Consider the following 22762-nt stretch of genomic DNA (forward strand, 5'->3'; position numbering starts at 1 on the left):
ATGAACTCTACCAATATGATTATATCCAGTTAAAAATTCACTAAAATTATAAAACAGATGTTTTAATAATATAATGGCATAATTAAACCATGACTTGCTCGACATCAATTATCTGTTTAAAATTTTTAGAAAAATTGATTATATTCTTAAACATTTCTTTGCCATACCCGTTCATAATTGTTTTGGGCGAGCCTTATTAATTAAGGCCATCTTCAGTAATGACATATTCAAAAAGAAATTTAGCCTTGGATACCGATAATAATTAGGCCACGCTATAGGCGTAACCCAGTCATAAAGTCATTGCCTCTGGTTCCGTGTGTTCTTTCTTTCCTAATCTATTCACTCTCACGTGAATTAATACTCGTAACAGAAGCTTAAATTAAATCAAACAAAAACCTTTTGCAACTTGATACTCTTTTATTTATGATATGATAGTATATACCATATATGCCATAGCAATCTATTTCCAGGCCGTTTCTTAGCAATTTTATGAAATATTAATTCAAATCGATAAATTTCCTTCGTCGTATGGTATAAGTACACATAGTTACAAGTAAAATGGGGTGATCACTTAGGCTTTTAACTATAAATATAACTGATGTATTAAGTCGATTACAACCTTTGTTTCATTTAAATATAATATTTTATAATTTGAATTTGATGTCTATTAACAAAAAATATGATCATAATAATTCTTATGTAAATATATTGTACAAAATTATCGAGTAAATTTTAAGCACAGATGATTAATTACAATCGCTCGTATCGTAGCATAAACTGTCAATTGCGTTATTTCATTCATTAATAAAACTACTATGCATTGATATATTATTACTATCATTCATATATTTACTATAGAGAGCTACTACAGAGCTGAAATTTCTGTTATGCTAGACACAAATAATATGAATATATAATTTGAACAAACTTACTTGTGGTATCTTTAATGTATTTTGAGTCTTCAATGTTCATAACCACAAGTCATAAATTATATACTAAGTTTCAGAAAATATAAAAGTACCGATATTTAAAAATATCTAGTACAAAGTAACGAAATAACTGAAATAAATGTAATATTAATTATTATTAGATTAGATTTTTTCTTGGGTTCTGATTTTTAAGCAGTTTTTTATATGTGATTAGTTTATTTTTATAAAAAGACTGAAACATTTTTACTAGTTACTAAATTAATTGTTATTGTAAGTCGCTACCCCTTACTTCGCCTACGTATTTTATTGATTTTTCAGATAAACTTTGACACCCCTATCATACCTTATCCCTCCTGTATATTTTGAAGCGAGATGGCTTAATGGTAATAGAACCGAAGACGGCGTGTTCCGGCGGTTGCCGGGTAACCCAGGTGACAAGCTACTAGACTACTGAGTTTTAATGTGCTTAATTTATTTGTAAGCTTGGTCTCGTGGTCGGTGGTGAAGGGAAATATCGTTAGGAAAACCTGCATGTATCGGATGCATTTCTGCGACATTTTTATCCATCAAAACACATTGTAGCAACAAGGTGGAATAAACTGATTCGTTGTCGAACATAATAACGGTTAATTTAAATTTGGAAAATTATGGAAATCTTAGTTGCCTACAGATTTAACAGATATAGATAGCAAAGCACGAACATCCAGCGTTTTAATTTACATGTCTTTACACAATATAAAACAAAGTTGCGTCCCACCGTCTGTACACTCAGATCTTTTAAACTATGCAACGGATTATAATGCGTTTTTAATCAATAAACGGAGTGATTTATATATAAGAGGTTTTATAGAAGGTTATATGTATAATGCATATTATAGAGAAGTAGAGAAAAACCGAGAATTTCAACTTCACTAGCCGGAAAAAATAGGGAACTCTTCGTTTGTTCTTAAATCTAAAAGTTGTATATACACCTTTATAGTTCCCGTGTGAATCCGGTACGATTAGTTCTATATAAGAAATCACTTAATTGGACAAACATGTAGTTATTTCATACAAAGTTCTCTGTTTACATTTTTATAGCAATTTAATCTTCTAGGACTTTTTTATTTAATAAGTAGACGAACGGGAAAATGGGCCCGTGGTGGTAGGTCGTCACCACCGCACATACAAATTGGTGATGTAAGAAATATTAACCATTCCACCATGTGCCACCAGCCTTGGGATCAAAGTACCCTAGTGCCTGCAGTCACCCATCAAACAGAAACACAACAATACCAAGTATCGTTGTTTGGCGGTAGAATCTGTGATGAGTACCTACCTAGTCGAGCTTGCGCAACCTACCACTACGACGACGCATAATAAATACAAATGTTGTTTTTTTCAGAACTCAAATTCAATTTATTTATTGCGTACTTAGGTAAGAAATAGATACTTATTATAGTAATAGATAATAAAAGGTACATATAATAAAATTCTTTTAAACGTGCAATACTTTTTTAACGTCTACTAATTGTCTTACACAATATAATTAAAGTTTAAAATTATATATATTTCAGTTTAACAACCATATATTAACATTTACGGGCAACCAACTGGCATTCAAATATTAAACGCAAGGTAGGTAATACTTGTGTAGATCAATACTAAGTCATTTAATTGAAACCGAGCTGACCGGGTTATGGAGTAACCTATTTATAGTCACTAAATAATAAATATCCAAGTATATGTAAACTATGCACTATTTTGTAATAACGGTTTACTTCGAAATATATATTTGAGTGACGTACAGCATATTTTTTATTTATTAGGTAAATAATTGTTTAGAGTAATGATTTTGTTTATTGTTATGCTTCTGTCGCATTTGTATTTCATAAACTAAGCAACACCGTTTTCAGTGGTCAGAGGAACTCCAATTTATTTTATGAATTCGTCATACGTTAGTGGGGCTTTTCGCTATCCAATCGCTTTGATTAAAATAAAATCTACCTAAAAGCCACAGGGGCAACACAAGTCACAGCAAGATTACTTACACAAATTTTATTTTTCAATTCCCGTATCGAAAAATAAACCAAAAATATCTCTTGCATCCCGGATCCATATCAACCAAAACGAATCTCCCTGTATGAACTCGTACTGTCGTCGAGATTGGCTTTTACAGAAACGAATCTAATTCCAAGTCATTCTTCTTCTCTTGACCTTTGATTTCCGATATCGACCGTCTACCAGAGATGTTAAGGCCAGAAGAGTAGATATCAATAAATTCAAATATGAAAAATATTCTCAATGACTAAATTATATAAGTCGGTAAGTATATATATATTTTTATCATTATAGATTAAAGTTATTTTTTTTAAATCACACCAAGTGCTTTTTACCAAAGAGTATGTTTTGCTAAAATACTACAAAGTATTTTGAATATATGTGTTTTATTTGTGATGAAAATATTTTGATTATCGTCAAGATCAGAAAAGAAATCAAATAGACGAATTATATCAATACTTTAATTATACTCTCTCATAAGTTTCATTTAAAGATGACTTGCAAAAATCCATTATAAACCAGCCTTTATTCTTGTAAAAAAAGTATATCTTAAGGTGAAATAAAGGTTTTGTCTTAAGGTAAAGTAATGTTTCTGTACAATCAAAAAGCAACAGTAGTATCTTAATCAGGTAATAATGGTTACTGAGAGAAATTGAAAAAAATGGAAATAATCAATTCACAATTGAACACACCACCTCTTTCCTCTGTTTGTCTGTCTCTCAACAATTACAGTATTTTATTATTAAACAGAATTAACAGAAGAAATTCTTTTGAAGTTTTCATCCCCTTAATCCTTTGCAGTAAAGCAAAGAAGCAAATAGACTGTATTGTAAAAAAAATAAATTACTAACTCACTTTCAAAAAGCATTAAAAACAGCAACATTTATAATAAGCAAATATCTGATAAACAGATATGTGCCCATTTATATCATGATACAAATGGGACTTTCATCCTGCATTCTAGCAATACAGAATGTTATATAAAAAAATCATAATTGTGAAGTGGTTTTACTGAAATACTTTTGTCTCTTTCGTGACATAAATAAGAAATAACCGAGATAAGATAATAAAGGGTCAAGTATGAGCTTCGTCGATATTACTGCAAATAAATAACGATCATATTGATAAAATAGAAAAAAATATTTATGAATTATCAATATCATCAAAATATATCATATTGATAGAATATAATTTAGGCCCAAGTTAATCGATTAACTAAGTTTGAGTTCAATAAACTTAAAAACCAAACTAAATGCAAAGTATTTAAATATTCATGTAAAAATTTCGATAGAAAGATGAGTATTTCAAAATTACAATGGTGTATAAAGTTATCAATCAATAGCTGGAAACAGATTACATTGCAGGTAAGTAGGTATGCAGTATTTGCTAACATGGGTAGCTAAGACAACTTTAAGGAAAATATTTGGTCATGAATAAAATGGTATTTTAATTATATTATTATAATTTAACAAAACTCTGAACGCTACATTAAAGTGATGACTGCTATTAAAATAACATTAAAGATTGCGGCTTGCATAGATAAGTATATTGAATAGTAAAGATACAATTCTTAATTCTGTATAACGCATGTATTGTAGGTAAGGACAGTATATATTTCCTTATACCCTATAAAAAATAAGGTACGTCTTCAAGTAATCAAATAGTAATGTAACAAAACTAAATGAAAAAAATATTTAGTTGTTAGATACCAGCAATGCGATTTGATGCAGCGCTTTCGTAATAATCAAATCAATTCAATTTTATTCAATAAAACTTCACAGCGAAGCATTTTTGAATCGTCGATATTAAAATACTACCATCGTTTCGGAAAGTAGCCTCCGGCGAGAAGAAACCGCAAGAAAATCGCATAGTTGCTCTTTTCAAATAAACAGATTTACAATGCTGTTTTTTTACAATAATTAGTGTCCTGTGATAGAACCCGTGCCTAAATCCAGGAGCTTTTTCTAAAAAGTACTCTTTTAATGAGTAATAAGATTTATTTACTAATTTAGTCTTAATAAACTTTTTAAATTTTGTAAATGGTAAATTGGTTACATTTCCCGGTATCTTATTATACAGGGTTACCAATTACCAATAACCCTGTATATGAGTATACCATTGCCCAAAAACGTTTTCTGTACCGTATGCAAACGGAAAGTAGGGGTTTAAGTATTGTGGGCGTCATTTTTGCTCGCATTTAATTTAATTCTTAAATTGAATGCGAGCAAAAAAAAAAGTATTAACTGATATGTATAATTTGTTCATAGTTTTGCAATATTAAAATCACTTGAAAATTATTATTACTTCGCAGTTACCAATTAAAAAAAAGTAAGCAATCGTATGTATCTTATATTTGGCATATCCGACTTTACCAGAACTGACCTGAAGACCTGATAATGTTTTTGTTAAAATGTTGCTCAAATACGACCCACACCTCTAACTATGCCTTTATAAAAAGTGAATATTTGCTGACATTAAATAATTTATACTTCCATGTTACTTATAAAAACAAAAGTAAGGAAAGTTAAGAATTATTTTAAAATATATTTAAATTTGTAAATTTAAAGAATTCTATTTATATTTGTTCATATTCCAACTACGATCATTTGATTTATAAAGAAAAAAAATTAATCAAATAAAAACAAATGTAATAATGCTTGATCACTTAAAACAAGGTATGGTTATAGGGATTTTTCGAAAATTATAGATTTAGATGTCCAAGGTAGACCAGGAATTTTATGCCACGTTGAGGATTTCTTTGAGCACCGAATATTGCCAATAATATATTTTCTTTAAATTACCTTTATTGATGTTTTTACATTGTGCAGTTATTTAAGAAACTCCTAATATGCACAAAAAATAAAAAGTGAATTTAACATACGTGTTCACAGGTAGGAGGAAATAAAAAAGTACGAAATAGGTATGCACTTCTTAACCACCTTATAGGGAGAATGAGTAAATCCCAAAAAGTGAATTTCAGTGTCAGTATATCAGTGAATGCTTACTTGATCAGAAACACCGGAAAAGATCCGAGAGAACATAATTTACCATCGATAAGGCGATGACATGATATCATTAATTATCAAAAGAAACTATTGCAAAACTTGTGTACATAATCTCAAACATATTAGGTCTTCTAAAATTGCAAAGAAATGATATTTTACAAAGTTACAAATTTTCTAAACTCGTAGATTATGTATTAATTAATGTTTCGTTTATTTGGTATTAGAAACCGTAAGAAATGACTACATAAAAAATAATGAGGTACTTTTAATACTTAATAATGACATTTCGACTCTATTTAAGCATTAAGTCTGTGAATTTTATAAAATTGAATGTGTTACAATTCAAAGTCTATGAAAATACAAATAAAATGCCAGGGTAAAAAATAATGCCATACAGTCTGAGACAAATTATAATAGGTTTCCCAATTGCATTAAGTAAAAATTAAAAATAACGATAGAATATAATTTGTTTATTTTCAATTAACATTAACAAATATATTATAAAAACGTCAACTATCAAAATAATACGAAGGGAAATGTTTAATTTCTGGACTACACATTGTACATAAGAAAATAGAAAAGTAAAATACAGATTTCATCGACTTTAATACATTTCTTTATTTACATAAAAAATATTAATATTAAGTGCTTATATTTATATAAATATGAATTAAAAATAGTTACTGTATAAATCTTAACCGCGTGGAATGGTGGCAAGCAGCATTTCCCCGCCTATTATATAAATTACTACTGTAAACAAGTATGATAAATTCAATTTTTATTTCAATCAATTATTTTAATTTTAATATTAATTCATCTAAACTCTATTCCAAACATAAGAGGAGAAAAGCCAAATAAACAGCATTTGACAGCAAATTGACGCGATATCATTGATGGAGAGCTTGATTAATCTATGATATTTCGATATTCACGGTGGATTTGCAAAAAAAAATGGCGTTTTGAAGATCGACGAAACTGTTATCGTAATTTTGGAAGTAAAATTATAGTAGTAAAGTTAAATAGTGTCGTATTATACATAATATATATTAATCATACACTTTTAGTACTGCACAATCTAGTCGAGCTATTAGCGAACCATATGAATAACGTTAATCTAAGGTTTGTTTATCTTTTTTCCTACTTCTATTGGAATAGCCATTGCTATACTTAATTACTTAAAAACGTCTAATGTTTTTTTTTTGACTAATATACAATATTTTTATAACTTAACAATATTCGGATACTCGTACCGCATTCGATACTCAGACAACAAAAAAAAACTTAATAAATAACAAAGCATACAATAAATTTAAATAAAACATTTCGATAAAAAAAGCTGGTTTGAAATTAACTTGGTTACTACGTCTGCTGACTTTGAAATCTGAAAAAAAAATGATTTAGAAAACTAATGAAACTGATGTACATATATTATTGACATTAATTCCAAAAATAGATAGAAGCTAGCTGATAGTAAAGACTTTAAACAACACTAAAGGCAGGCTTACATTGAGTTTTTTACATTTTCATTTCTTTCAGTAACACTGGATATATACTTAATCAAAGTTAAAACCAACCAACTCTAAAAATCTTTAAAACTGATTTGTACTCCATGGGGTCTTCTGATGTAGTTGTTTCCAGTTCAGTGTCATGGCCGGTCCAGGGTCACGTCTTTACATTGCTGCGCTGGATCAATGTGAGACGACCTTAACTAACTTTAAAATATTTAACAAGTAATCACCATCATAGACAATTAATAACCATAAACTTTCAGAGTGACCCGAAAATCTAAACCTAAATACCTTTGTGTAGATTTTGAACAAATTATACGCATTATAACCATGAAAATAGCCATGAAAATGTAATGAAATAATAATACTTTAAAGGAAATAGACAACCGATGGAGGGCGTTACTTTATTGCTTCGTTATCGTTGATGAAAACTATTTAAGTCTAAATAGTTTTCGACAATAAAATATATTTTACAAATTATTATATTATGTCCTGTCATTCGATAATAATAATATTTTATACTTTATTTGTATTTAGTTTAGTTACAGATTATATTAAAATTTAAAAAACCGCATTACGCCATTGTCAAGCTGTATAAAGTATAAAATTTCACAATTATCTGTGGATATTCCCCTACCAAGTACCAACCATTACGGAGACGGGAGAAGCCGATTTATGTTTTGATTTTTAGTGTTTTATTAATTTAATTTATTAAGTTTCTTTGTTACTTCTTTAGCCTATTGAAAATAAAATAATGACTTGGGGCTTTGTTACGTGTGGTCCAAATGAGGCACTCGTTGTATCAGGTAAGTGCTCTCGCCCACTTGACTAATTATTATTCTACACTATATACATTTTTTTAGTAATCATATTCTAAAATTTTTAAAACAAATGCACGAGCGATTGTTCTTAATAGCTTAGCGATTTTTTTATAGCGGTTTTATTTCAGCCAATAGTGTGTTGCCCATCAGACACTAGTATAAATTATATTAATATATTTTATCAAAATCATTTTATTAATCGTAACAAACCCGTTTTTAATCGTATATACATTATTGACAATATATGAAAATAAATAGTAACAAATAACAATTGTTTAGCATTTGTTTTAAGGTTTTTTCTTAATAATAGTTTCAATCGGTTATCATAAATTGTGAGTCAATAAGATTATGTAAATAATCACTCATCATTCATCAACATTCAGAGCTTTTTATTTGTTATACATCAATATTTTAATCCTATGTATTCATAAAAAAAATCTTAAATGGATTGCAAAATAAAAAATAAACATTTTGTAGATGGTTGATGAAATGTTGATGAAAAATTATAACTCATTTGATATACATAAACATATTCAAGAAATAAAAGATAATTTTTCCTCAAGCCTTCAATGGTACTAAAAAGTAATATATTTTCCTTTTAAAAGTTTATTTACCTTATAAATAAGAACATTATTCTGAAAATGTAAATCAATCATTTTTTATATTAATTTAGTAAATTGTTCAACAAATTTTTCACCGTTCAAATATTACATAAAGGAGGACAGGACTTTCAAAAATTCAATATATTTTTAATTACATAAGATGGTGGCTGGATCTGGATGTTGATTATGCCAGCACTATTTATTTCTGTTGTGTAAATAACAAATGTGCACCAAGTTCCTCTAAAGCTTACATATTTTTATTTCTATATTTGAAACTACCGCTGCTCATGAATAATATAAAGAAACATAAACAGATTAAAAACATGTACTTATACACGCATATGCATATTAGTAAAAGCTTTGCTAATTTCTGATGAATAATTTACAATATTTTTTTATGACAAGTTATGGCTGCTGTATATTACATTGTAAATTAAGTACTCTATCATCATGTTATAATTATAATTAAAAAAATGTTTTTTAAAATATATAACTATATATTGATATATATGAGTCTAATTTTATGAATAAGATTTGTTTTCATATTGGAATAACCTTTAAATGGAAAGTTAATAAAATAATGTTAAAAAATATAGAATAGAATATAGAATAGTAAAATAGAATTTTATCTAATTTGAGTACCATTATTGTTGAAATATTATAAAATTCTATAGTAGTCGTTATTACTAATATGATGACAATATATATATAGTGCCCATAAATGACATTCAACAAATCATTGTATATTTAAACATAGAGCTGTGATGATATGTCACAATGCAATGAAGCATTGCATTGTGTCGTATAATCATAGATACAGTGCTTATTAAGGAAGGTCTTAATGATATCTTTACTAAAACAAATATATTTATTACTTTTTTTTTAAAACTTTTATCTACTAATTTAATATTTGCAAGATGAATGTGATACTAACTAGCGGGCCGCCACAGCTGTGCCCAGTATTGTGCATTTTTTTTAAAAAGTATATGAGAAGAGTGCCGTCTACTTAATAATCTATATATATATTTATTACACTTGAGAGCAAAATACCACCAAATGTTTCTTCACAAGGTCTTCAAAACTATAGAACTGATTCACTTCCAATTTATCTTAGAATAAATTTTACCAATATTGAGTTAGGATGACTAATGTAATATAATATTATTGGTGATAATCGTATATTAATAATTTTGTTTCCCTAATGTTGCATTCAATGATTTACTTTGTAATGTTTCTGTTATCTTGTTCAAAAAATAAAAAATGCATGAATGTGACCCTTACATACATAGAACTAAAAATATTTGTTCCATGATAAACTAGGAATTTAAATAATATCAGTTTATCTTTATTACCAGGTATTAATAAAATGGAATTGGATGTTGAATAAAGGCAGATATAGCGCACTACTTGTAAATTAGCAATATTATGGATTGTTTTCTGTGTTTAATATTAAATTAAAGTAACAACAAACACATTTCTTATAAAGTTAAAGCAATGTATTTGTTTTAAATAATCTTGATAAGTTGTATGCGATGATCTGCAATTTTTTTATATTTTTTGTTACTGTCTTAAATATATTGGAGAATAATAACAAGCAATAATAATAATAATAGCAAGCGAATGAGTAATATTACCATATGTTTGAAGCATGTACTGCAAAGTTGTCTATATATTTGATTTGAATTGAAGAAACAATTAATTGATTCAATCAATATACTCAGAAATGTTAAGAAATTTTAATAATTATTTGAAATTTTTATACTTTGCACCGCAGTAACACTAAGATATTGGATGGAAAGAATTTACAAAGCTTTATTTAAACTAAGTGATTATTATTACTAAAGTCTTATTTATTTTTCCATCTTTTCTTGTTTTTATTACACAGGATGTTGCTATTCAAAACCTTTACTTGTGCCCGGTGGCCGGGCATTTGTATGGCCTGCAATACAGCGGGTTCAGCGAATATCACTTAACACTATGACCCTGCAAGTTGAATCTCCTACGGTCTACACTAGCCAGGGTGTTCCTATTTCAGTCACAGGCATCGCACAGGTACTAATCACCTTTTTCAATTAATGTAATACAATGTAATTGGATGCTATTAACTTAAAAATAAATAGGTGGTTTTTACATAAAGTTTTTAGTGTATTAAATAAGACATGAATTTAGTTAATTCCTTGTATAAAATAGTAATATTGTTTATATATTTGTTTCAAAAGGATTTTTTTTATTGGTATATGTATAAAATAATTTTTAGGTCAAAATCCAAGGTCAGAATGCTGAAATGTTGTTGTCCGCATGTGAACAATTCCTCGGTAAATCCGAACAAGAGATTCAGCACATTGCTCTCGTTACCTTAGAAGGACATCAGCGTGCTATCATGGGATCGATGACTGTTGAAGAAATATATAAAGACAGAAAAATTTTCTCAAAGAAGGTAATTTTTAAAATTATTAAGAAGTTTAATTTTTAATGTTAAACATGTACTTTAGACATAAATATATTTTTATCATTTAAGGTATTCGAAGTGGCTTCCAGTGATTTGATAAATATGGGAATCACAGTCGTATCTTACACCTTGAAAGATATAAGGGATGAAGAGGTATGGTTATATGAAAAAATTATCACTACAATATTCCCAACACTCAAATTAAAAAGTTTAAACTAAATATATATCGAATGTTATATGTCACAGGCCAACCGCAAAGCGAAGCAGCAAATGTGTAGTCACAGCTGTACAGACGATTTCGAACGTCGTCATAATTGCTGGTTCGGGTATTCGAACAACTTTGAACATTGACAATGTTACGAAAAAAAAAAATGTAAAGAAAAAATATTTCTTATTATTGCATAAATTAAAACAGGGTTATCTAAAAGCATTGGGTATGGCTCGTACGGCCGAAGTGAAGCGCGATGCTCGTATAGGAGAGGCGGAAGCACAAGCGGAAGCGAAAATTAAAGAAGCCATGGCGGAGGAACAACGTATGGCTTCACGGTTCCTCAATGATACGGAGATAGCCAAGGCGCAGAGGGACTTCGAACTCAAGAAGGCTGCCTACGATGTCGAGGTGCAAACAAAGAAGGTAATCAGATGTTGTTTTCTTTGTTTAAAAAATAGGCAGACTGATAAATAGGCTACCAGATGATAAGTGGTGATCACCGCCTAAGGCCTATTAACCATTCCTTACGTCGTCGATGCGCCAGTTGGGACCTATGATGTTATTTCTCTTGTGTCTGTTGTTAGACTTGATCTTCGTAACATACTAAATATTTATATTTCCATAAATGTCACCGCACTTATTTTGGGTTAACGCAGTTTGAAATATAGTAAAATATTATACAAGTAAAATTTTTTAGACGTTTGCGAACTTTCCTCGTTAATGATGACCCTCTTAATCGACACTTACGTCACCCCTGGACTGAGATCGCAAGGCATATTGTTCCCACAACTTAAAACTAAACTAAGGTTGTAGGATTATCCTTGGTAGTCGCCGTTTGTGCCCTTTACATCAGTTTCCCCGTTGTCTCTTTAAATTTAATTTTTTTTTATGAAATAAGTTTTTCTCTATCTTTACTAAAATTATACATGAAAAAGTTAATCTGTCTGTCGTTCTTTCAAGGCCAAATCACTCAGCCGAATTTTATGAAAATTTATATGAAGCAAGCTTGAGCCACAAAAAAGGACATAGGCTGCATTTTATGCCTAACATCTGACTACAAATACTTATATATATTTATATGAAAAATGATATATTTTTTTAATTCAGGCTGAAGCTGAGATGGCGTACGAGTTACAAGCAGCTAAGACAAAGCAACGCATCAAGGAGGAACAGATGCAAATTGCAGTTGTGGAACGCTCGCAAGAGATTAATGTCCAGAAGTGGGAGGTCCAGAGACGTGAGAAGGAATTAGAGGCGACTGTGCGCAGGTAACTAGTATTCAATGAAGTTTAGACTAATGCACACGTCTGTTTGTTATTAACTCTACTTGTTAAAATTCCTTTGTGGACAAACTGTTCGATAGGTCTTGCGCATTGTTTTTTTTAAACCACCTACTTAAAATATCCGATTGCTATTTATATAAATATTATTCATGGATAATGTTAAATTTTTTTTTGATACTATAAGATAATATATTGTATACCCAATAGACAAGCTTTATGTTTGTTTAAAGCAGTATTGATATATTACGTTCTGTGAAGGAATGTAAGAAACAAATGACTACATAAACGTTTTATTAGTTAGTTTAGGTGTGATACGCTGTATAGTAGTCGGTGAGACATTTACTAGCCCATTAAGATAATCTAAACCAATTAATACTTGTCGCCGGTTTAGACGATGGAACTGACAATTCGACACTAGCCGGCGTGCAAGAATGTCATACACTAAATAATATTCACTTATGAAATTAAATCTTCTATATGTATGTAATGTGTGTATACAGCGATATAAGCGAAATACCACTCACTTGATTGACCTACAACTTGATTTTTGGTAGGGTCCTTATATAATGTAGATATCCGAATTTTACGAAACTTCCCCCTCATAAGGGGGGTAAAATGGGGATTGCATGTTTGTGTTCTATATTTTTCGCGCGGGTAAAGCCGCAGGTTCAGCTTGTAAATAATATATTCGTATACGCATCTAATAAGTATTGCTATCGTGGTTTTTTCTTTTGTTATACAAACAATTGATAATATAATTATTCCATTAAAAATAGTTCAGGAAATAATAGATCTATTCACTCATTGAGGCCCACCTTGTTTGGAAATGTTGTTTACGGTTGTATTTGGTGTCTTCTTCATTCAAATGTGAAATCAATGATGAAAGAAAGAGATAAATATGTTTTTAACTAAACGTTTATTTGTAAGGAATTTATTATTTAATAATACTTTTTTTAGAAAGTCTATCTAGTATTCGCTTTGGAACATTCTGATTTTGATTTTCCTTAATATTCCTTCCAAACAAATCATTTAAACAAAAAAAAATATATGAGTGTATATATGTATGTATATATTTTATTTTTTTTAATTTTCGTTACAACCATACGTAGATTACATAATAATTACGTCGGCGACTATTATATACTAGTCTATACTAATATAGAATATAATTCTACTTAGTCTAAATAGTACAACTATACTATTGTTATACAATTTTTCTCATGTCTACGTGATCGCTATCATTGTCACTGTTATCATCCGCAACAATCTTAAGTAGATAGATACTGCGCAGCATAGTTTTCCGATCTAATCGCCACTGCTTCGATGCTTCTCTAATTTATACTGCTATATTGATCTCGTTCTCTCTTATTTCGATCGACGGTAAAAAAGGGCGCATGTGCCATGTGTCCGTGTAGTAAAAACACCTTTCACTTTGGTAATATTGCTGTAGACCTGCAGCTTCGTTCCAGTTGCACTTTCTCGCTGCTATGACATTAGCTCTCGTGTATTGTTTGCGCATACTTTTCCCTTTAGAGAGAATCATATTTGAGATGGACGACGTGTGACTCTATATATTTCAGTAATTTTTCGGCAAATACTAGGAGTTCAGTCAGATACGGCGGCTGTATCTTAAGCGTATCGCAGATCACAGTAGTAAAGCATTCTTCGCATCTGTGATTCATGACCGATGCAACGTATCAGGCTTTCTCTGCTTCTATTGTATTAATATTTACTTTTAAATTAATTCATTTGAACGTAATTTTTTTACTAGTACAGCTTCTTTGAGTCGGTTTTTATAATATGTATTTTATTTTATTTGCTTAATGCATACTGTTATATTAATATTTACGAAAATAACTTTCTTAAATAATATATTTTTTTCTTTAATATTTTTTTACGTTTTATTATCTGAGTATAACTTTTATGATACATAAATAAAATATTCAAGTAGATTTGAACAAGTTTTGTAATATATTTTTAGACCGGCCGAAGCAGAGAAATTCAAATTGGAGAAGTTAGCGGAAGCACACCGGCTTAAAACTGTTCTGGAAGCAGAAGCTGAAGCTGAGGCTGTAAAAGTTCGCGGTGAAGTTAGTAAAATGTTAACTTATCTCATGGGATATAACTTGGAGGTCTTGGAGTATTATAATACTCTAACTACTAAGTTGAAAATATATAATAGAAATACTTCCTTTAAAACGGAAATCTAAAGATGCCATACTTACTACTGCGAAATCACCACAAGAGAACCACTTACTGAACTGCAATAGACAGGAAGTAAAGTATTTGTGCTGGATTGTGAGTTCAATGCAAATTTTGTGACATAAATTTGCAATCCGAAAATTTTGGTAGTGATGCTGACTTTGAATAAAATGTAACATAATTAAAATTTTAAATAAAAAAAAAACTAGAACATAAAAATAATAACATAAATAATAAAAAGTATAATAAGACAAGCGTTTAAATTTTTTTTTTATTTGTTGCCTATAGGCTGAAGCGTATGCTATCAAAGCTAAGGCCGTGGCGGACGCAGAGCAGATGGCGAAGAAGGCAGACGCTTGGAAGGAGTATGGTTCAGCGGCTATGGTGGACATGATGCTTGAGACATTACCCAAGGTATTCATACGATATTACATTACATTTGTTATCTACTCACTCACTCTATGTTGCAAATGAATAATTCTCAAATTGTATATTGATTGTATTGATAATTTCTGTTGAAAAATTGTAAATTAAGTATTTAGGTAAAACGTTATATGGCACTTTTTTGACAGATTGTAGCTCTCAATTTACAATGAAACGTATAGGGTTTCTAATAGTTTACAATCTTTCGGTAATAATATGCATAGCTTCATAACGTTATTACGAAGTCAAAGCGATAGTTAAGAGAATTAAAGCTCGTTGGTTTGACCATCGTACGGAATGTAACAATATAAAAATGTTAAGATTTCAAGAGCATCTACATGTATCCCAGTGTTACGGCATATTGCGGGCTCGTCCGGTGGACATTTATTAGGCACACCGTCGCCACTGGTACTGGTGGTTCCGGTATAAACGGTTGATTGAGTGACCATCTTATATTAAATTTTCTTATAGTCCGATTCGTGTTGCACTAGAAACTTTATCGTATGAAAATGTATTGAAATTTTGATGACAACTATAACGAACTGTCTCAATGATAAACATAAAAATACCTGAATAAAATCTCAAGGAGATATTCCAACATCCATGTATATACGTGAGATTGGTTTTGTATTTATTGTAGTATAAATATATTCTTAAATGCAGGACAAAAATAACTTTATCATATATTTACTATCAAGTTGTGTCGGAAACGATATCATTCATCAAATATATCTCGAATTATCTCGGTAATCTAAGGCTCATGTTAAAATGTTATTTGCGATTACATCGTGTTTGTTTCTACCGAAATTCCCAATATTTACATATAAAATCGACATATTTAATCTACATAAATAAAAATTAAAAAGGAGCGCATGCATTTTAACGGCTGTAGCTATTGGTATGTTTAATTTAATAGTAAAGGATAGTGTACGGGAAATTAGGCCACATGATGGTAACTGGTAACCACCCTCATTGATATTAGTTCAGTAAGAAATATCAAACATTTCTTACGCGACTCCCATTGCGCTATCAACCTTGGGAGCTAAGATGTTATATCCCTTGGGCGTGTAGTTGCACTGACTCATTCACCCATCAGACGGTAGAATATCTGATGGGAGGGTGGTACTTAAATGAGCTTGCACAAAGTCCTACCACTAAGTGTACAACAAACAATAATGGCTGTTACTCGCCCGATTCGCAACAAAAAAAAACAAAAAAGTGGAAAGGATCGTCGGAATTCAAAATATTAATCGCTTTTAAACTAAATATTTGTATTAAGAAAACACGTCAACAGAAGCCGAATCTCCGTAATATGGCTTAAGGCATCATGAGTCGAAATCGTATTTCTTCATGTTTTGTATTTTACCAAAATAGAAAATTTGATGATTATCTTCTAATATTCAATTCAATTCTTGGCTCAATTTAATACGTTATATTTTACTATATATCCATATTATAATGAAAATTTGTTTTCCGAGTTTCAATGTAAATCCAATCTTGGTAAATTAAATCTACTATATATATAAATTAATTTACATGGAACGTCATTTATCGTTATTATTTATCGAGGTATTTTTCTACGCTGTTAAACTTATCACAATGTAAATAATTGATTAAACGCCTATCGCAGACGTTAATAGAAATCTAAATAAAACCTACACGATCTAGCGTAGTTACGAGCTCTCTACGTCTAGATTAGTAGCTAGTTAAAACGATCTTTAATTTGTTGTTATATCGTTAAACTTCATAATCCTGGTCGCAGACTCCTCGCTTCTGTTTCGCTTTGTAATTCTGGAATTGTTATAATTAAAAGGTCATTTTAGATAAGCATTTGTAATTAATACTATAAATTATTCAATTTAGTCCAATAACGTCTATATAATTTTTTTTTAGTTACTTTCGTTTGTACAATATTGGTCTGGTGTTTATAAAGAAAATGATAATATATATTTGAAACCTTATTATTACTTTACTTAGCAGTCGGTTGGCACTTGTATAAATTTTATACGTTATAGAACTCTACCTTTTAAGTCTGGTCCAATATTCAGTATATTGCGGCAAACAGAACGTTTTCCATAAAAACCTTAAGGCAGAAATTTTGTGACGGGCTTACACCACTCGCTTATCAGTTATTATCCAAATATCAATACTTTTTTTATCTGGTTCCCGTTTGAACTATGAGTGTCGAGTCGTCGATTTCGGCATAATTGAAGGCGCAAAAATAGCCTGGGGCAACATCATAGTTCATTTGGTCGAATTGGCATTGAATGTAACAGGAATAGCTTGTATTTGTTCCAGTGACAACGTTAACGGGCGATGTACTTATCGCCAAATATAATTCACCCTAACTTGTCGTAGGTTGCCGCGGAGGTAGCGGCGCCACTGTCGCAGGCTCGCAAGGTGACGATGGTCTCGTGTGGCGGCGGCGACGTGGGAGCAGCGAAACTCACGGGAGAAGTACTCAGTATCGTACAATGTATTCCTGAACTCGTCAAGGGCGTCACCGGCGTCGACATATCTAAAATCAAGGTTAGTAACTATCGTTGTCTAAACGTACTATAATATCAGCTCGGAGACTGATGGATGAAATAGCGCAAATTATGATCTAATCGCTCTTTAATAAATAACATAAATTATTAATCGTATCTAATGACAAACAATTCTGCATTTCAAATCTTCATAGTGGACTCACTGGATGAATATTAAAACAAAAATTATCCACTTTTTGATTTGAAGGGTTCGTTCGCCAACATATTAAAAGTCTAAACCTGTATCGAAAAGAATTACAACGATAATATTAACTCTCGTTTATTTTACACGACGAAATATATGTTTACACAAAGGTCTTAAAAAACTAGTTACTTAAATACTATATATTAAACTTATAAAACTATTATTTGTAGATTTCGAGAAAGAATAAAATAAAAGTTCACATTGTTTTACACGAAACAAAAATATTGTTATGAAAAATAGAAAACTTCTGCAGGTTTTCCGGTCTTGGTTGTATATAATTGAGTTTAATTTATATGCAGTTCATTCTTGACTCCTGTTCACGCCAAAGATACGCCAAAGATCGCAGTGCATTTTACAAGTATTTTTGTTTAATACTCTTCTGGGTTCTCAAAGCCCTTCATTAGGTGCTCGTAGGAAATCGTAGTCGTTACTATTGTTATACGTTTCTATATAAACTTGTGTTAATGCCATAAAACGATTTTCTTATGCTGCTAATAATTTCTGTAACAGTAGAGGTCTTAAGACGTCATTTACAGTAATGTCCTTCAAAATGTTTACAAATACACTATACTGCAATTACAATATAAGTAGGTATATATGGATTTCGATTCCAAATTACAATAGAACATTAAAAATATTTAAAATAATATCAGCTATATTATTTTGATTCGAAATATTTTATAATTAATGTTCGATACATATATTTATTGTATTGCTATTTCAGATTAGTCTCTGTTCTGATGTTATGTAATGTGTCTTCGAGTGTGTCATTATCAAGTCGTAACCGCTAGTTCTTAACAGGTACCAAGTAGTGTTACTAATAAATAATATAGATGTCTGTTCCTTCAAGTATGTATGTTGCATGGGTTCAATGTTTCTTCTATCATTCATTCCGTTCGTTTCGGTCGCCGCATTTATTTATGTTAATAATCGTAATCGTATTTGTTTCACAGTTAATTCCTTTCTTGATATATTTAATTAATTTAGCTTTAATCGATACTCCTATAGTGAATCCTATCCTTTAGTCGTTAGCCTGTAAATGATATATATTTTTAATTAAACTAAAACCTTTAATATAATTCCCAAGATAGTGATATCTGGAGCGGAGAGGTCGCGATAACTCTAGCCTTTAGCCTTATTATTAATCGTGAGTCTTGCTCAGTTCTAGTGAAATAGCATATCGCATACGAATTAACCAATAAGAATATTAAATATTTACATAAAATCTCTTATCTATGACCTCGAATATAACAACACGAAATAAATCAAAAGGTGATTGTTTGTTAACGGCTACTTAACATTTTCCACTTCAGCAATAGTATTATTAAAAAATATATTTGACTGTAGGGACATAAAATAAATTCCCCTTAAATTTGAGTAATCACACATTATTTTGTTTATTTTTGAGGTAAAGCTAGGTTCAGACTTATAAGCAAAGGCTAAGAGAGTTATGTAATTAAAAAGTTGATTATATCGTCGAAGACATTAATTTCACTCGCGCACCGCGCTCGGATCCGATAACGATATCACGATTTGATAAAATTGCTTTCAATGTTGCATTTACGTACATGCTTTAAACTAACGGCTGTCGATTTTTTAAATAATAAATAGCACTTATTATTTAACACATTTCATGTAAAACTGTTCATAATCCATTTGCTACTAACGCTTGTTTTAACCGGTGCATGGTGTACGTAGACGGTGGAAGCATCTATGATCCCCACGCCCACAGCCCGCGGGGACTCGGCGAGGAAGTTACGATAACTGGTCAAGACATGAAAGTAGGCAACAGCAATGTCCACGAGGCAAGTATATGTGTACGCGTTGAGGCGAATGGCGATGTCATATTGTTTGGGTGAATGTCTCACTTCATGTCTGCACACACGCACACACGCACATCCTTGAATTTTTGTGTAGATAATGTTTAGTTCTAGGAAAAGAAGCTATTGCTACTGTTTGAATATATGTAAATGTATTTTTTTTTTATAAAAATGTATGTTACTAATTCACATTTATGACATCTCGATATTTCTTCGCAGGGTCTTCGCGCCGTTTAAAGCCGCAATCTACGTAGAGGTAAACAGTGTTTCCTAGCCTGACGTTACAACACATTTTCTGTCCGGATATATCTGCCAAATAATATTTATATTATAAAATTAGTACGTTTTCACGTGTAACTATTATTGTACACTCGTCTCGTATAGGAGACCGTGTCACAGTACAAGTAACAATGAACAGATCGACGTGTAATCCTGCCTCATTTTCGAATGTTGACAAACGATAATCGAAGTCGGCGTAGAACTATTCGTGCGACAAACAGACAAACAGGAACATTGATCTGATAGAAGACAAATAAACGCTTTATTCAAGTAGCTACAAAATGACTGTTATACTTATAAAATGTATACATATATTTTTTTATTTAGCTAAACGTTTGTTAGGATATATTATAATATTTAGTGTTCACGATGAAGCCATATAGAAATTCTAAATATTAAAGCAATTTACCCATTCGTAGATGTAATTGATATCTTTTCTGAAGATATTGTTTAGCATATATTAGTGGATATTTAGAGTTGCGCGTGTTATTAATATATTGGCGTTCTTATCTACACGTTTACGTACATTCTTATATACTTCGATTAGTCAATAGAGTGATGTATTTTTATATGTTAATAAAATTTAATAGTTTCAGTATTCATATTTTAAATAATCTAAACCATTTAAAAATATATTCTAAATAACATTTCATCGATACTATCATTCTAATTGATTTTTTTTTTCTCGTAGATCATTAAAAGTAAATTTAATATTTCAAGTATTAAAGTTTTCACTCAGATGCACAGCACAAAATGCACAGTTGCCCGAAACGTAAGAATTCGAAATTGTTAAAAAAAAAAACGATACTATTAAATGTTTTCGTTTAAAACAAATTTGATTAAGTTCGTTTTCAAGATTTATCTTATCGTTAGTGCTATGATAAACCGTATTTTGATATTTCCATCTAAGGCTGAAGCCTCTCGCAAATACCTAAGTATTTTATAATATTATAATGAAAATCTTGTTAAGAGTGTGATGTTAAGAGTACAAAGATCTGAAGCAAAAATATTCCTCGATGTCGATAGTAATAAACTAAGAGTATTTATAATGCGTTTGGGTATTCTATTTAAATATTCTTTTAACTGTAAGTCAATACGAAGAATGATCGAAATATAATTTATAAGATGAATACATGAAAGATCCCATTAAATATATAAGTACTTATTAAGTACTATGTTTGTGAAAGCGTAGTATGAGAGGAAGTACCGGTGTACTGGTTCAGGGGGTGATATCTAATCTATATCGTCACTATAAAGGCCTTTTAATTGTTACTTGAATGAATCGCGGTTGAATTAATTGTTTAGTTCGTATTCGAGATATTTCCAGCGGGATTGTCGATTTGGAGTGAAATCTTGCACGGCGCGGGCATTTATACGCTACTCATATATGTCACGCAATCTAATCTTGGCGTATCTACAAGACTCTGATAACATTATTTACCTCAAGAATTTTGTTGGCTTCCGTGCCATAATTATGCGAAGCAATAATCGTATTTTAATATTAAGCACCTTTTTTGTTGTTTAATTATATTTTAAGATAAGAGATAATATATTATTGTAAAATAAAATATCAATTTATTTTGATTATATGTTGGGGTGCTGTGTATTCCTTTATAATATTAGTCTCTTTAGCACAAATATATTCGTTTTAGTACAACTTTTAGCTAAGATTTTTTTTAATGCTGTTCTATTTAACACGTAGGTTTAAGTGATTATTTTTCACTGCCTCTTTACATAAAAAAACATAAGATTTTTTCTTATTTATGTTGCATGATGTATTAATATTAACCATTAGACAAGATGGCGATACCAAATCTAAATTTATTTTAACTTGCATTGAATAACAATCATTTCTATATTTATAATTTATAGTCAAATGATGATAAATTGTAATTAGTAAATTAACTTCTTAATTTATGCAATGCATAAAAGCCACTAAGCTTTTGCATAAACTCTACATTCTGTTAATCTATTGTCCGCTAACGACGTCTACATTGCAGTGCAGAGCGTAGCTGCGTACGCGGTGAAAAATAATACTGTTATTAGTACTTTTTTTTAGTGTGAAGATGTAAACAATTTTGTGGTTTTACCAAAAACTAATAGTCGTGAAGTAATCTGCTTGATGTGCACTAAAAGTGGCATCAAGTTAAAATTGTGTGCGAATCCCATTTTTATTCATATAAGTGTATTGACGTGGTTTTTATTCATATTTATTCAGTAAAATTTTGAACTTAAACGCTGTTTTATTATTGGCATCCCCTTTTAATTTAAGTCTCAACAGATTCGTATCGAAAATATTTACATATATTTAGCTTAGGGTACTGTATTATTTTTGCTTCCTATGGCCTGCATGTGAATAAATATTATTTAAATAACACCAATTAAAATATTTATATAAATCAAATAAGTGTGATATTTAGTAAATAATGTAAATTTTTTGAGTAGTTGAAATAAAAT

General features: G+C 30.3%; 1 protein-coding gene across 3 annotated transcripts; it reads left to right on the forward strand.

The window, feature by feature from the left end:
* Positions 1 to 8105: 8105 nt before the first annotated feature.
* LOC113396232 (flotillin-1) lies at positions 8106 to 22541 on the forward strand. 3 transcript variants are annotated; one of them, XM_026634111.2, is made up of 11 exons: positions 8106 to 8288; positions 10791 to 10957; positions 11163 to 11342; positions 11424 to 11507; positions 11770 to 11988; positions 12673 to 12833; positions 14830 to 14938; positions 15339 to 15464; positions 17832 to 18002; positions 19905 to 20011; positions 20246 to 22541. In XM_026634111.2, the coding sequence occupies exons 1-10, from the start codon at positions 8237 to 8239 to the stop codon at positions 19968 to 19970; spliced, it is 1335 nt and encodes a 444-aa protein (XP_026489896.1). In that variant the 5' UTR covers positions 8106 to 8236; the 3' UTR covers positions 19971 to 20011; positions 20246 to 22541. The 3 variants fall into 3 exon arrangements, 2 of the variants coding, with proteins under 2 accessions (XP_026489896.1, XP_026489905.1); XR_003368733.2 differs by lacking the exon at positions 19905 to 20011 and adding an exon at positions 18931 to 19007 and having other exon boundaries at positions 8107 to 8288; XM_026634120.2 differs by lacking the exon at positions 19905 to 20011 and having other exon boundaries at positions 8107 to 8288.
* The last annotated feature ends 221 nt before the right edge of the window (positions 22542 to 22762 follow it).

Source organism: Vanessa tameamea, chromosome Z, assembly GCF_037043105.1.
Source record: "Vanessa tameamea isolate UH-Manoa-2023 chromosome Z, ilVanTame1 primary haplotype, whole genome shotgun sequence".
Taxonomy (NCBI): domain Eukaryota; kingdom Metazoa; phylum Arthropoda; class Insecta; order Lepidoptera; family Nymphalidae; genus Vanessa; species Vanessa tameamea.